Here is an 18277-nt window from a genome sequence, read left to right as displayed (position 1 = left end):
GGCCAGAACTGTACGTGAACTTGTACACGGTCTCTAACTACATGTATATATTAAAACAAACAGGGCAAGGATTAGGTGTAATAAAACACTTCGTTTCTCTCAAATATTTATCCGTACCCTAATTAAGTATGTACGTAGTACAGTGCAGTGACGTCCCTAGATAAAATGCCACCCCTAGGCAGCGCCAAAATGCAGCCCCATTTTTTTATAGAGTATTTTTTATTATCCTTTCATGACTCCAATATCTAAGAAATGTGTCCATGTCATTTTTGCAATATATTAATTTGCTCTATCTTGAGGAATTAACGGCGAATCGTGTCGCTTTTCTTCTTCACAAAACTTGGCAACATTTTTAATGATATTTTACTACGTTTTTCTTAGCTCGTATTCTTGTTTGTCCGGTGGTTGTTTATCCAGTACAAATCTTGCAATATATTTTAACTAACTTCCCGACTAGCTAGACATTTGAAACTGTTAGAATATATCAGAACACGATGCCAATGCATTCTTTTAATACTTTTAGCCATCTTTAAGTAGAATTGAATTCATTTTCAGTTAATTCTGTTTTGTATGAAAAGTTATTTCTGACGAAATCCGTAATCCAATCCACTATTATTGGTTGCTAAGGGGGTGGTCTTAGCAACTAAATTATTAATATATACGTGCGTTACTATGGAAATCAAAATTACATTTCAGTATTCTATATTTGTTTGTGTGTTGCAAAATAGCAAAAAAATGATCTGTTTTATTATTGCATTATTTGTCCTAAATTATTAATACACAGAATTGTCAAGTTTATATTATTGAACAGAAAATTTAAAAACTTGGTAAATAAAAAGTTATTTTTATCTTGTAATTATTGTATTTTAACTTTGACCGAAAATCATAACAAAAACAATTTTGTGCCTCCTATAAAATTTGATTTATGTGGGTTACGTCTTTTTTCCTTTCTATAGCCGACAATAGCATTGTTGTATTATATAAATTATACATCTTCTAATTTCGGTGTTGATTAGTGTATGGAATAATTTTAGTCGATGGTGAATAGAGGTGTTTTGGACTATCTATAAATGCTTGTTAAATTAAATTAGTTTACGAAACAATCTTTGCCGAAATAATTTCACCCGCCAAACGGTAGATGTTGGAGTGCACTATGGATACCGTGAGGAGGCACTCTAACACTTCCTACTGTAGAACTCTATAATCTGGTATGAATTTTGGCTGCTGACGAAGAAGTTTCTCAATATACTTGTGTTAAGTGCAATTGGTGTTAGCCACTTAGTCAACATTACGGCCAAAGCTAGTACTGCCGCCAACAGCTGTCATTTACAGTGATATGGTATAAGTATTATAAAGGATACGAACGAAAAAGGAAACGACCGCTGCAACTTTTATGGTACCATCTTTGGAAAGTCGACGTTCTGACCAATATTTTCTTTTTAAAATTATCAATGGTTTTGTTGACTCGCCAAACCTACTCGAAAGGGTGGGTTTCCATTGTCCATCAAGATTTACGCGAAACCAAACTTTGTTCTAATTATGCATAAAACTCCTTTATTTGGCGCTCTTGTTTAAATTATAATATGTATTTCTCCTCCGTTGATCCTTTTAATAATTCACCTGTTTCATTTAAACATGCTATCTCCAAAATTTTGTATAAATAGATATATAATGTATTTACTTAAACCTACATATATATATATATATATATATATATTCTTTTATTTTTTATGTTACTTTTTTATTTTCTTTTGTATATCATTTAATTATTCATTATTCTTCCTCATTTTTCTCATGTAATCTTCTTATGTAATTTCTTTATATTTATGTTATTCGTACTCTCTATCTTGTTAGGCTTAACTATATTATTATGTATATATGGAAACTTTGCTGGTTGCAATAACTTTTTTATTATTATATTTTAAATTTCTGTAATCAATATGTAACTGTTTGTTTTCCTTAATAAATAAAATTTTAAAAAAATAAGCTAGATTGAAGAAAAAATATATATAAATTGTCTTAAGATTCAAAAAATTGTCTAGAAATTATGTATTTCAATATCGGTATTTAAAAACCGATACTATTCAATTATTTTTCGATACCGAAATAGCGATTTCAGATGCAAAATTTAGATGTGCATTAAAAATGCTAGATATGGGAAGAAAAAGTTTGAGACTTTGGGTCCAAAGTATAAATGATGCTGGTAAGAGGTAGTCGCTACATTTACTCCACGCGACTTATTTCTATGTTCTGCGTCCAATCATACGAATCTTCTAACCCGTTCTTCTATAATCTATCCGAACCTGAGACCAACAACTTCATAAGTGGACACGAAATCAGTGTTACTACTACTCGTCACCCCGCCACTATGTTTTATCATGATAAAATATAATATATAAATATATAACATATACTGTCACAAGACTGCATTAGGGTCTGGTCACAATATCGAATATTAATTGGATATAAACAAAAAAGCTTTCATGTTATACCTATACATTCTGAATCAAACCATTTGTAATGCAAAATTTAAAATTCGACAAGGGCAGAATAAATAAGTTTTTGACCGACTAAAAGCTTAAAAACTTAAATATTATGTAGTATAGCTCAAATACATGGTTTAATATAATATTATTGTACTAAACTGCTAACCTGTATATTATGGAACAAATCTATAAGATTTTTTTAATGGAAACGGTATAAAAGAGATGAATCACCTTTTCATGTAAATTGGCTTTATAATCTCAAATAGCATTATAACACAACATGAACTCAGACATATTGTATACAATCGCTATCGAGTGTTTTAAATTATAATTTATAAACTTCGTGATATGACTACATATAATTATAACTATACTTATTTTTGTATTGTTATATTATATAATAGAAATCCTTAGTAAGGATAAGGAATAATGATTGTACTGCTTTCTATATATTTTGTTAGTATGTTATTTCAATAATATATTTAAAAAAATCCGCTTGCATGAAATTCGTAATGAAAGATTCCTAGTTTTTTTTGATAATATGATTTGATATGATTTTAAGTGAGTTAATTTAATCGTTTAGTATTGATAATATAATTCTAAATTACTATTTTTGTTTCTAAATGAGGAATGGTTGTAATTCACTCGCCCAATCCATTTGTTTATTACCATAAAAATTCAACTTGTCATAAATACGACAAAACGTTCATAAAAATCTGTAAGAATTAACATAATTTATTTATTTATCATATGATGTAAAAGTGGCATATCAAAAAATGTATTGTTTATATTTAACTAAATAGTTATATAGTTATTTTAGGTTTTAACTAAAACCCAAAATAACTGTATAAGGTAATTGTATTTATCATATTATATGTAGATATAAATTATTATTGTATTGTGCACACTCAAATGTTGTAACATTAATCAAAGTCGTGACTGTTGCAAAATAAAAAGGATTTGAATTATGCACATGAATCAAATCAATTGTCAAAATGCGATTTGTGATTGATTCACTAGGCATCTTCGCACCGAGTAGCGAGGTAAATGAACATTACGCATGGTTCTCTCTTGCACACGACAGACGCAGAGTGATGTAACGCGCAGTTCACTTGCCCGACGTGCAATTACCTCCGGTCCCCACTGCGGAGGTCCATGCAGCCGAGCGAGAGTCAAATTGCCCCCCTAATCAAGACTAAGTCATGACCAAGGGGGGGCATACCCTTACACTGTAGCTATATAACGTGATCACTAACTTTTGATTGTTAGTACGACCGGCAAGGTCCTAAGATAAACAGCATTTTTCGAACCTCCATTGGCTTCCATAGGAGCCAAAATGAAGTCCCTGACACTTCTGGTTAGTCATTAAAATTTGAAAACTTTCTTACATATTTTTTCTAATTTTTTGGGGTCGTGATAGTTAATTTGTGCCTTAGCCGCCCATATGTGTTGTGGTGAATTTATGCGGAAATGAAAGTGAAATCGGGATTTAATTTGTGTGAATAGTGAACACTTTTCTTTGATATAAGAATTAATAGATTTATGTAATGTCATATATCTATGTCATTATTATAACTTCGAAGTCATTTTGAATTGCCATTGAATATCTTAAGTTAAAATAAATAATAGCAATCGTCTAATATAAAGGATTTCAGTGCTGTAAAGGGTATTGAGATTCAATGTAAATAAATTAATTCCATATTAAGGAATTATTTATATAATTTAGTTAGAGTTATTAACCTTAACGTTATACAAAGTTATAACATTATTATTATATGAAATAATAAATATATTTTTCATTAAATCATAAATACCCCATAGACACTTTTGATTATAAACGGGATTGATACTAATTATTTTGTATTACTTTTTATAGTTGACCCTAGGATGTATCCTTGTGGCCACACTAGCAGGTCCGGTGGCAGTCATCAAGCCTGAAGAGACTGATTTAGTTCCAGCTGGGGATGCTGTACGAGAAAAACGATCTCCAGGATGGCACGAACCTGAAGGAGTCTGGAAGAAAAAACTTGTGTGGAAAGAAGCATGGAAACAAGTTTGGAAAACAGAGAAAAAACTTATATGGAAACCAGACTGGAAAAAAATTCAAGTTCCTATTTGGAAAGAAATCCAGGTTCCAATTTGGAAAGAAATCCAAGTTCCTGCTTGGAAAGTAGTCAAAAAACCAATCTGGAAAGAAATTCAAGTGCCCCACTGGAAAGAAATCCAAGTCGCAGACTGGAAGAAGGTATGGAAACCAGTTTGGAAGGAAGTTCAAGTACCAATTTGGAAAGAAGTCCAAGTTCCAGACTGGAAACAAATATGGGTCCCAGAATGGGTGAAAGAAGGCGTACCTGGAGAAAAATATCTGGGTAAGGATCCTCACGGATGGGAGTATACTAGTCACGATCTTTGGAGGAAAAAGATGGTGTGGAAACCTCACTGGAAGAAAATCTGGAAGACGGAAAAGAAGCAAGCTTGGTCCACGGACAAGAAATTAGAATGGAAAGAAGAATGGAAACAAATCTGGAAAACGCAAAAGAAACAAGTGTGGGTTACTGAAAAGAAACAAGAATGGATTGAAGAAAAGGTTCAAATATGGAAGACTGAGAAAAAACAAGCATGGGTGACCGAAAAGAAGCTCGCGTGGAAAGATGAATGGAAGCAAATCTCCGTGCCAGTGTGGAAAGAAATCCAGGTAGCAGCGTGGAAAAAGATATGGAAGCCGGTGTGGGAGAAAGTTTGGGTGCAAATCCATCACGATCACCACGGCTGGGACTAGGTCTGTCAAGTATCTAATCATATTCATAATGTCATGTAGCGAGTTCGCTAATAGCTCCAGCGCTTTCATCTTCCCTCGCAAAGTTCACAGAGTGGCTCGTTCGATCGCTCTCCCTTTCATGCACACACCAACCGCATCCATTGTAATAATTTCCCTTTCGTTGTAGGCGCTATTACCGCTATAATATGTACTTCTGTGAGAGTTCATTTAGTCCCGTTTCGACTTCACAGCGTTGAAATATCATTTTAGCCTTTAAGTATTATTGTGACGAGAGAGTTTAATGTTATACTTATGGAGTGTTAATTTTCTGTATATAAATAACTTAGTCATTCTTGTTTTTCTTTTTCAATAATTATTCTATGATGCCAGTACAAACTTTTTCATTTTATTTTCCGCGTATGCATTCTATGTATAAAAGCTTTATTATTTTTTGTACATATATTATGTGTAGATAATTTTAATTGTAGAACACAGGCGCGTGCGATTATTATTAACACCAATTTTCAATTTATTAAAAAAAATTGGTGCCTTGAAATAAAAAATTACCTTCTTTATTAAAAAATGTATTAAAGTGCTATATTATTATAAATGTGTGAATATTTATGCTAATAATGCTCTTAAAATAAAAGATTCACTTCAGTATATTTAACTTGAGATGTATTTAAGTATGTTATTTAAATTAAAACATTACCTGAATAAAAACAATTATAGTCCGTTGTCTTGAAGCATACATTAACGTAAAATTATTTCTACCGGAACGATTTCTAAAAATTATAAACCCGGTAAATTAATTCGCGTGCATTCATTTGAACAAAAATTTCGAGGTGCCTTTTTAAAACAAAAAAATACAATGCAAATAACAACTAAACGGTTTTTCTTATATTCTGTTATTAACCGTTTGAAATAATATTGCTGCTAAACTGTATTACTGTTTAAATGATTTCGTGTGCTTGCATTTATGTTTTAAGTCATTTTTTATTGAATATTTTTTTATTGATTTTGTACTTATTTTGTTTTGTTTGTTATTTTTAATAAACTTATCTAAATGTTATACGCAGGTGTTTTATTCAATCACAATCACCATGTTATAAAAAATATATATTTAAAATCATATTACCTTCCCCAGAATTAAGAACGTAAGTATTTGAATTTCACGTATCAAATATTATAAAACTTGCATACAATAAATATTACAATGATTCAAAAATAGTAGTTATCAAAAAAAAAAAAAATGTGTATATTATATCATATACAACAGGTTATGTAATCAGTTATTTTGCGAAATGATAATAGTAATATAAATTATTATAAATTGAAACAAAAAAATATAATTAGTAGTTTTTTTTTTAAATAGTTGAAGAAATAATATCACTATTTACTTTATTTTGCAAACACAAAATGCTTTTCAATATGAAACGTCTGGAAATAGGTGTTATAATAAAATAGTAAAGAATCTTCGGAGAGTTTTATATAATTGCATGCAATGGTATCTCATTAAATTTTCCCTACAGAGAATATTGTTTACTATTTTTATTATAGAATCATCTCATTTTAAAAACATAAAAACAAAAATACAGGTGAAAATTCTTCTTTCCCTTTTCCTGCAAATATACTAATTGCCATATTTCTAGTAGACACGCAATAAAAAATATTTCACAATAAAATTAATAAATAAATGTCGCATTATCAAAGTAATAAATAGCTGTAAAATACTAAGAATTCCTTTAAGAGAGAGAATTCTCTTTAATAAATGGAATCGACACCATGTTATTTTCCACGATGTCTGTAGAATAAATTCTATTAAAAGGATCAAATGGTAATATTTTACACCTTACTCATACTATTTACCAGTGGCGAAGGGTGAAGGTAAGCTGTTAAGATCCGCCATAAATGGTGCACACTAAACTTTGTCAGTCATACGTATTTGTTTTCATTGAAATAAGACTACAATTTACAGATGGTGTTGGTTAGTTTATAAAATTAAATTAAACCCTGCGATAAACAAGCCATAATAAATAATAGTCAAAAAATACTCGTCTATCTATAAAGTATCTATAATTATGCACTTAAATCATACATAACTTTGGATATTTTATAGATAGAGTAATATTTTTTATCTTTTATGATTTGGTTTAGACAGGGCTTAATGAATTTAAAAAAAATGAACCAATAATATGTATTCTAAATACAACAAAATCAGATAGGTATGAATGAAAAGGTGTGCACAATTTTGTCGTATCACCCGAAATGTACTAAAACGATTGTGGTTTGGTTTACGCAGGGTTTAATTGATTTTTTAAAACTAACCAATACAATCTGTAAATTATAGTCTCAACTCAATACAAACAAATACGTGTGACTAACAAAGTTTAATGTGCACTATTTATGGCAAATCTTAACAGCCTACCTCCACCCTTAGCTACTGCTATTTACTATATATCCACTACATGTTTGATGCCAATATGATACACTATTGACAATAAATGATAAAAGTACATTGTTGATGGTAATTATTTCAAAATTATGAACAAAAATCTTAAAAATGTCACATTTTGTTAATAATTACGTGGAAATATGTAAATCAATTCTACATTGAAGATAGTTTCACATATATAATATGTATTTGTAACGGTTTTGTTTAGTACCAAATTATTAATTTTTAACTAATTTAAAAATAACGTGTAAGTGAAATTAATATTTTCGCGACAAAGTAGTGTCTATGAGCATCCATAGTGTTTTCAGTAGAAAGGTTATATTAATATTATACTTTATACTATTTAATATGATTGTTGGTCTTTCGCTCAACCTTTGGATCTTTTGATCTGAATCAAACAAATTGAAAAAAACACGTATTAGTGAAAACTTATCCAGATTTCTTGACTTATTTATATTAATATATATATATATATCATTTGCACGACTGTATCATGTTATTATTCAAACCGTTAAGTTTAATTGAAGTTATATTTAAATATAGTAAAATAATCGTGGATTTTAAATGAAAAAGGTGTTGGGGAAGTAATTTAAAATGTATTTTTTAGAGCTTCTAAAATGGATTAATTGGTAACAATTATTTCAAGACGTTATAAATATTGTTCACCAGGGCAGTTAGTGAAAAATATTTACAATAACGAAAACAATAAAAATATTTTTTTCATTTTGTCCTCTTGTAAAATTTGAATTTTTTACTTACAATCTTTTGCCTTAATAAAGTCGAATAATTCTAAAATTATTTACGAAACAAATTAATAAATCTTAATAATTCATTCATTGTAATCAGATACTTCCATTATATCATAGTTAATTAGTGAAAACTATTACTTATATAATATATTTATTTAGGTACCATATAATTATATAAAATTGTAGCGATATTGCGTATTCGGTATATAATAACAAAAATATTTTGTAATTTATACTAAATTATATAAGACAGTATTCTAATTATGTTCGTTTATTTTTTCAGAATGACCTGGGCGACTTGAGTACCAAGAATCTTCCGAAACATCAGGAAACAGTAGGAAATAAATTATATCCACAATTGCGGTAAAAATGACAAACGGTTGTTAAAATAATTAATAGTTTACTGTGTAAACTATGAAACTTAATAATATTATGCAATTTTAACGATTTGAACTAAAAAACAGTTCTCTTTTAATTAAGATAGCATTTGAAATAGTTGAATATTAACACTAATATTAAATTCTACAAATTTAGAATTTTCATAGCTATTTCACTAATACCACCATTAAAAATATCTCTATCGAGTATAATATAAAAAAAAACGAAACATATTCATTTAACTACAAATATATGATTATAATATATATACTTACAAATATATATATATATTATTTTAATACAACAGACCACCAAGCCTAATGACAGTAGTGTGGTGAAACAGTAGTGTAATCAGTAATATAACTGAAACAATTACGAACACCTGGTCTATGAGAAAATCCATATATTGTGACCTCACGGGGGATCGAACCCGGAACCTCCGGATGAAAGGCGAGCGTCTTATGCACTGGACGACGAGTGCCACCATTAATAATATTTTCATTATATAACCATTGCTCATTGGTTTTATTGCTTCGAAAAAATACATTTTTTCTAAATATTTTAACATAAACTCATAATAAATTAAAATAAAACACAATATATAGTAGTAATAATTCTTTTTAGTTTACTAATAATAAGGACTGGTTTTATTTAGATATGTCTACATCATAAACTATTAAACAAAATATAATTATAAACCGCAACCAATGAATGTTTATTTTATATAAATGTTTTAATTTGAAGATGATATAACAATAAAATTTTACATAATAATATATATCTCATATATAAAAAAGACACATTACATGTATCTTTATATATCTTTTGAGCCAAATGAATAAACGGAAAACATACTACGTAAAAACACATTCTATACTCTTCCAAAATTCATTGGAATTTGATTTATAAAAATAATAAAACATTTTATTGTTGATATAAATTAATTAATAAAGTGTTCTAGGTCGAAATATTTTTTTATAAAAACTTATAAAAGATAATATTTAATTAAACGGTTGTTAAAATATAATCATAAATTTAATGTTTCATGCGGTATAGTTAATTTATTCGGCCGCAGTAATTGTGAAAGAATAATTTAAATATTATTAAAACAAAAGGAATGAGTGTTTAACGGTTAAAACTTCATCAGTGAGCAAAATATTCATGGATCATGATTAAGCCTAACGTGTTACAAAAAAAAACGAAATCATCTATTGCATAAGAATGTTTTCAATTAGTGTTACAAAAAAATATATAAACAGTGCAGTGAAAGTGTGAGTATTATCAAAGCGAAGTTCATAGGAAGGTGCTCGATGAATATTATCTTTTTCGCTCCCAATTATTATTATTATTTGTTACAAGAATGATAAAAAATACTAGCAATTATTGTTACGTCAACTTGAACTTACAATGTTATAACACTGTACGACCGATGTCGACGGCAAACATTACAAGTTGATACAACATTTAATTTAGTTATTCAATTCAATTATTATTTTTCTATTCACTAGATTTGAGATTGTGTGGTTATGCATCCAACTGTATCCAGTAAAAAATGATAGAGTGATAATAACTAAATTATTATATTCGGCTTCTATTTTCAAATATCCCCATCAGTAGTTCCACACGATGGCCGACAGGTAACGTGTCGGCTTATAATAATGTCGCGAATCTCGGGTCCATGACCCCCAGGTCAAGATCGATGGTGTTAGAGGTAAAATTAAGTGTATACAGTGTATTTTTAGTGACTTGTTTGAATACATCCATGATCTCATGTGAATGAGTTCACGAATATCAACACACAATAATCAAAAATTGCATCGCAAAACCAAATATTTTTTAATGTTAATCTTCTTGCGCCGCAGGCAACTATTTTTTACTATCAGAGTATATTTGTGATGTGTGCTTTTCTCGCTTACCTAGTCGACCCGCCACGCTGGGAGGAAAGCTAGAGCCCTGTTAGCCCCCTGCTGTGGCGGCTATTCCCATAATATGATCATATTAGAATCGACATTGGTGATAAACCTAACTTCATTTTCAAATACCGATAAGTCCAAAGTTTCTATATTATCTATGACAAAATATGATTTTCTGTGTCGTGCATAAATTATTTTTTTTAGCATTAGTTTTTTTCCGTCGTATTATATTTTCAAATTTAAATGATATGCCGATTTTTACTAACCGACGAACCTTTTATTCCAAATATATGTGAGCAAAATAAAATTTGGAATTAATCAATCGATTTCTGTATTACCAATATTAATAATTTATTATTATGTTTTTGTTTGACTGGCGGGTTTTGAAAGTTATAGGTCATTACATAATAAATGTTAAATCTTAGTTGATGGATGTATTAATAGAATATTATGTAATTTTATCGGTTTTTGAAAATAAACAACTCATTATTATGTTAAAAACCTGCGCCTGACGAATTTAGGTCTCATAATTAATTACTGAATATATTCTTTAAAGTTTCAACAAGAAAGCTTAATTACAATGCACGTGACGTGAAGATATTAAAATTAATATCAGCAAAATTGTTTTGGTTTCTTCTTCTATTTCTATCTGAGGTCAGGCACCATCAAAGCCATCTTTACTTTATCATCTAAAATTATTCGGTAGAGCAGCACTCGTACCAATCACTGATGCTCTCAAACCACGACGATTGAAACAAAATTATTGATTAACCATTACGTAATCAATTATACTCATGAGAAACGTGCAGTACTCGATACTTAATTATAATTAGTTTTTACCTACATATAAACTAACTAAATAGGGCAAACTGAGCTAACTAGGCACAAAGCTCATTTTCTGGAATGTCTTATATACTTACTTTACCATTGATCTATTTACTAATTCTAATGAAGTTTTCTTACCAGACACAAGGATGATAAGATAAGATAAAAAAAATGTCATATTTTAGGATACTTAAAATGTTGGTGCTAAATCGAGCTTACTTGTTGACATGGCATGACAAGGCTTCTACGTTTTAATATATTATCTTCTATATTTTAATATTATAATACATGCGGTACATAAATAAATACTTACTTATTTTTGTAAGAATTTGTATCAGAAATGTGTCAGTCGGTAGAGAAAGTACACAGTGTTAACTTTGGAGCATGTCCATGTTATAAAGATTCATACCAATGCCTGTAGAAATTCAATGGTTTTCATCTCGATGGTGCTGTTTATTGAATAGAAACCGAGGTAACTTGGATATTGACAAAATACAAACTATCACCAAGTAATATCACAAAGTTACTTCAGTTTACCCTAGTGGATGTAAACAGTTTTTTTTTTTTAATAATAATAAACGTTAATAAACTAATTACTGAAAACATTGGTGTATTGCATTGTAGGAGTATTATTTTGAATATTCTCTAGACATTTTTAAATTGTATGATATCAAATAATGAAACGTTAAATATGACGTGTGTATTATTAAAAAATGTAATTCGTAATGTTTGCTTGTACGCAACACATTTGGGAATCGAATAAAAGTATTTAGAAATAATGATGAGGCGTTATTATACAAAATCTCATTTATAATTCCATCATTAATGATTATTGTTATACAGTATCTTAAAAACGGAAGTCATCTAATAACTTAATATTATTATTTTAAATTTGGAATATAATCAAAAGTGAGATGTTAAATAGGTTTGTCAATATACCGATATATAAAGTTTTGTTTATTAATATTGAAAACCATATAGGTTACATATTATTCTGAAGATCTTCATCAATAGTTTTTTTTACTTTTCAAATAAAATCTGAGAATCTAATTTAATTAATTCTGTATAAAACAATATTTTTTCTACGACCAACCGTTTTTGAGATATAAGCGATAAACCAAAAAAAATCCCAAAATTATGCTGATTTTTGCCCGCCAAAAGTTGTGCCGAAGTCATCCGAATTGGCAAACTCGTTTTTTGCTCACTCATCACCATATAAGTAGAAAAAAATATCTTCTACCCCACATTTTGCAACCATAAAGTACAGATTGACTAGACTATTATTAAAATAATCATTTTTAATAAATTATTACTTGTAAAATACTCGCATGATCTATTCTAATTTTAAAGTATTGTTATAATGATATAAAAAAATGATGATTGATAATTCTAAAAAAATATTGTAACGAAAGTTTTACATAAATTTGATGTGATCTATTTGAATAGGTAACAATTTTTATGATTTGAATATTATTTAAAAATATCAATATATTATTCATGATTTGTTTTTTAAATAATTTTATTTTATTACTTCAATCGATTTATCGAACTATTTGAGAGAATTGAACATCTTTAGTACGTGTTCAGTTTATTTAACAAAATAGAGAATTGTGAGTTTAACTAAGTATGTATTCCGATAGTTTTCTATTGTGTTTCTGTCTAAAATGTGGCTCGTTTGCTAATGTATTCTATATATCATATATGTATATTCGGGAAACACCAAATTAATATGTGAAATCGACTTTTTTCAACGTATTATTATTTCTGTGCGTTATAAAAATTAGATCAAAATAATATTATACATGTAAAAAATATAGGAGCGTCTATATTAAACTTTATATTGAAATGCGAATCAAACTAATAAATAGGTAGATTATCTATAAACACAATTTCGCATTGAATAATTAATGATTCTGCCATTCTTTCAAATTTATATCATAGAATGTTATTTATCTGTAGTCAAAGTTAAATTAAGTGTTGAGTCAAATAAATTATACATTTTTTATAATCATGAAAATATTTTCAAAGTAATAAATTTACATAATATTGTACAGAGTGTTATTAAATACTTACTGACTGTTCTTGTTATATGCATTATTATTATTATATAAAAAAAACTACTTAAAATGTTGAAAATAAAATGTTTTTTTTCTTTATTTTTGTGTTTTATTAAGTATAATTACATAACTGACATAACCATGTTTAATTTAGCAAAATATTTAACTAAATATAAATCAAATTTACATAGCATCTAATTTTCAGGACATTCATTTAAAAAAAAAAGTTGATTCGATACAGTTCGGTTATGAGGAATACAGCGGAAAACAAATTTTGAAAATACCCGATATACTGGATTATTTGTTACTTTGGGTTAGTTTAGGTTAGGTTGGGTTAGGTTAGGTTAGGTTAGGTTAGGTTAGGTTAGGTTAGGTTAGGTTAGGTTAGGTTAGGTTAGGTTAGGTGTAGTTAGGTTAATCTAACAAACATCTTTTCAAAATTTATTGACTGTTATATTAGTATAAAGTATAATGCAAATCGTGAATATAATTATGAATTGGAGGAAACCAAATAATTGTCTTTTGTATTTCTGTACTTAGAAATATGAAAAGATGTATAATTCAGTAGGGAGTAAACACAAAAAAAATATATGATAGATTGATAGAGTGGAAGATATTTCTAGAGTTAATCTGATGATTTTCCATAAGAGAAAGATTTCGCGTATATCGAATATAAAAAAAAATATATGTTTTGATAGGCAGGGTTTTCTGTTAATAAAGTAGTCTGTGAAATCGTGAGCTCCACTGGCTTCAGTCTATTAAAATTTTTAGGTACGTGTAGTGATAGGAAGCTGAAATTGGACAGGAATATAACCCTCCATCTCCTTATTGACCAAAAAGTCCCAAACGCTCCAAGTGGCTCAATAAGTGAGTGTCCAGGTCCTTATTTCAATATTAACGAAATATCGATTTGTAATAAAATTAGCCTATAATATTAATCAATATATGAAATTAAAGATAAAAAATAAATCGAATCTCATCTAAAAAATAATACATTTATTAAATAATTATCCACTAACACAATCACTGCTGACCTTTTAATTACCAAATTTAAATATAACACGTTAATTATATCTAATGGCCAATTACTCCAAACGCGCCAGCCGTGGTGTTAGCACTAAATGAGTTAATTGACGGTTTAAAAAAATAAGTTTTCAAACAAATAAATATTTCATCGGTATCATTTATTAGATCCTAGATCCAAGATACTAGATCCAAGAACTAATTTAAGAATATTTTTATTAAGAATACTTATTTATTTGTTATTATTTAACAATACAAAAAACACGGTGAAAAAACAACGGTTTAAATACGTTATGTGGTCACTAAAAAAAAACATTTGGGTTGTGGTAGATTCTTCTGTATCACGAGGTCCTTATGATACCGGGTAGTTTTTTCCATGGTTCGGTTCCACCCGCGAGGGTATTTTCTTTGATCTTTCCAATATTCAACACTGTGGGGTATGTGGCGAGGGTAGTGTAGGGAAACCGATCAATTTCTACTATGAATGTCTAGCCCGCTTGTCGCATTTGTGGTTTTATAATATTCTTATAATAGAGAAAATTAATAATTTACACTAAATATTATAAACTTTAATGATATGATATAATGATTTATATACAACATAATTACAAGATAAAAATAACTTTTTATATACAAAGTTTTTAAATTTTCTGTTGAATCATATAAACTTGACTTGACTAGCTTAAACGATCAAAAAAAAAATGTACTTGATAGAAATAATACTGAAATGTCATTTTGACATGTCATATTGATTTCCATAGTAACCCACGTATATATTAATAATTTAGTTGCTAGGACCCCAGACCCCTAGCAACCAATAATAGTGGATTGGATTACAGATTTCTTTCGAAATAACTTTCCATACAAAACAGAATTAACTGAAAATGAGTTCAATTCGACCTAAATATGGCTAAAAGTATTAAAAGAATGCATTGGCATCGTGTTGTGATATATTCTAAAAGTTTCAAATGTCTAACTAGTCGGGAAGTTAGTTAAAAATCGATTGCAATATTTGTACCGGATAAACAACCACCGGACAAATAAGAGTACGACCTAAAAACGTTGTAAAATGATAGGAAACTGTAGTTATAATATCTTCGATGAGTCCATTTATTCAACTGACTACTAATAAGTCAACCGTTAAATTATTTAAAATTTATATTATGAACTATAAAATTTATATTTAGATATTCAAATTATATAGTGCAGTTTTTATACTTTTCCTAATAAATGTTTATCAAATTTGTTTTCGGAATGCGACATTGACGTTCTAAACACAGAATTAATGGGAACTGAAATACATAACGGGTGTGGATTAACAGGCAACCGATTTCGAGTGTGGAAGAATATTGAATCAACTTAAAGACGTGTCAAGAATACATCATTCTAAGTTTGCTTTTGGTTTATGCACTGACACTCATTCAATATTGGTATATTCGAAGGATGCAACACACACTATTGCATGCCTATAATCTATTTCATATTCGTAGGACTCTCACATCGTTACATGTAAATTGCACGTATATTCAAATGTCTAGCTAGTCGGGAAGTTAGTTAAAAATCGATTGCAAGATTTGTACCGGACAAATAAGAATACGAGCTAATAAAAACTTTGTAAAAAATTAAAGTGTTCGTAAACCATAAAACTAGTGAAATCGCCAAATTAAAAATCGATTATGAAAACATTATCTTCTACTCTATCGAGATGAATTTTAAAATATGATGGAAAAGAATTACTTTTTATACCTGTTTCTATTCATATTAAGTGAGATTTAGTTAATTAGTATATAATGCTGAACATATTGTAATCTTAAACAAACATTTTCATCTCGCACATTATAAAATATGCCGATCTTACGGATAACCATAATTAAAATTTAGAATTAATGCAATTATTTAGTTGAAAGCATTTCAAATATGTGGACCATCACGTTGGTACCTACCTGCTAAACTAGCGTTTTTTTTTTAAATTTACATTTAAAAAAAAATACTGTAAACTGAAGTATATATTGAGAGAGACACAGAGAGAGAGAGAGAGAAGACATACTCGTATAACTAGACTAACGTTAAAAGTAAGTCTACATTACTAACTAACGGTTAACATGTTTTTAAAATTAGAACATAATAATAATAATATTATGTTGTGTTTTAATTTTTATAATACAGATGATTAAAAAGATAATGACCCAGTTCTAGTTCAGTATTTAATAGAAGATAATGTATTTTTTTAGCCGTATTCGTATGTACTTTAATATTTCGCCTATAATACCAATGTTAGATAATATTATGAATCTGGCAGTTATATAGATATTTTAACTATACCGAAGTAGATAATGACATTAGTATATTATACTTTATAAAAATATTCTCTATTTTGTCATATTATGTAGACATGATTTTTTCGTGTAATACAATTTAAAAATACAAAGTACCTCTTTTTAATTTAAGTAACGCTCAAATTTAAAAATGCTAATAATGCAACGATAAATTAAATTAAGTATAATAATAGTATTTATTTCATCATCATCAGCCGGGGTCAATCCACTGCTGGATGAAGGCCTCCCAAGTTTCTTCCAACTCTCTAGGTCCTGCGTCGTTCGCTGCCACGTATTTCCGCCGAAGTTTACCAGTTCGTCAATCCAGCGGCTTTTAGGGTGACCCTGTGGCCGTTTCGTGCCCCTTGGGTACCACGGGATGACGGCATTTGTCCAGCGGCCGTTCTTTCGGCGAGCAATGTGCCCCGCCCATCTCCATTTCAGCTGTTTGGCAACGTCTATTACATCGCGTACTCCTGTTTTTATGACAGTATGACCTATTTATTTATAATATCGAAATTAATAATTACGTATATTTATATAAAGTGACACCCAAGGGGCACTAAAAGCCGCTGGATAAATAAACTCAGAAAGCTTTACGAATATGCGTGGCATTGGAAAGAAGAGTGGGAGGAGCTAGGGAAGGCCTTCATCCAGCAGTGAATCCATCCAAGTTAATGATAATGATTAAATAACGTGAATAAAAATAAAATATTTCATTTTCGCATTCCTCATTAAGAGTTTTCTATCTTCTTTTCAGACCATGCCGTCAATACGTAACTCCACTATATATGTATTATATATATTCTGTTGGTGGAATTTAAAGGTCTTCCAGGATGCTGGAATCCAGTTGGTTTAAAAGAGTGGCAGGCCAATTAGGAAAGGTCTAACATCGCGTCATCACTTTGGATGCGACGAGAGCCTCCATAGTCCCCAGAGCTATTATAACCCCCAAGCTCAACATACGATTATTGTTAAAGTTGTATCATGCTGATACAGGCAAAATCATGAGTAGGAAATCTAATCCCAAGCCAAAATCTTGATCCCAGGATCGGCATTTTTTTCAATAGTTAATATACAATTTTTATATATACAAAATAAATAAAGTTGATAAAATCAGTCAAAAATAAATCTAGTATAATGTATTCTATTTAAGACATCTATTGTTAATATGGTGTACGTTCAAATAATAAATTTCCCTCGGGAAATACATAGGTTTAATGGAGAAAATAATATTGCAATATAAATAATAATGTGAAAGTAAAACCGCTTTATTTTTTGATGAAAAGATAACAAATACAATTAAAATAAAAATAAC

At 29.1% G+C, this 18277-nt stretch overlaps 1 protein-coding gene across 1 annotated transcript; it reads left to right on the top strand.

Moving 5' to 3' along the window:
* The first annotated feature begins 3763 nt into the window (after positions 1 to 3763).
* On the top strand, positions 3764 to 9006 carry LOC147079345 (uncharacterized). The gene is made up of 3 exons (XM_085942703.1): positions 3764 to 3843; positions 4363 to 5265; positions 8732 to 9006. Exons 1-2 carry the CDS (start codon positions 3823 to 3825, stop codon positions 5263 to 5265), a joined length of 924 nt encoding a protein of 307 aa, XP_085798829.1. The 5' UTR covers positions 3764 to 3822; the 3' UTR covers positions 8732 to 9006.
* The last annotated feature ends 9271 nt before the right edge of the window (positions 9007 to 18277 follow it).

The sequence above is a fragment of the Rhyacophila brunnea genome, unplaced genomic scaffold, assembly GCF_057557595.1.
Source record: "Rhyacophila brunnea isolate RB1 unplaced genomic scaffold, BYU_Rbru_1.0 scaffold_1, whole genome shotgun sequence".
Lineage (NCBI taxonomy): Eukaryota > Metazoa > Arthropoda > Insecta > Trichoptera > Rhyacophilidae > Rhyacophila > Rhyacophila brunnea.
The sequence above is the reverse complement of the archived record's forward strand: the minus strand, read 5'-3'. Positions and strand labels throughout refer to the sequence as shown.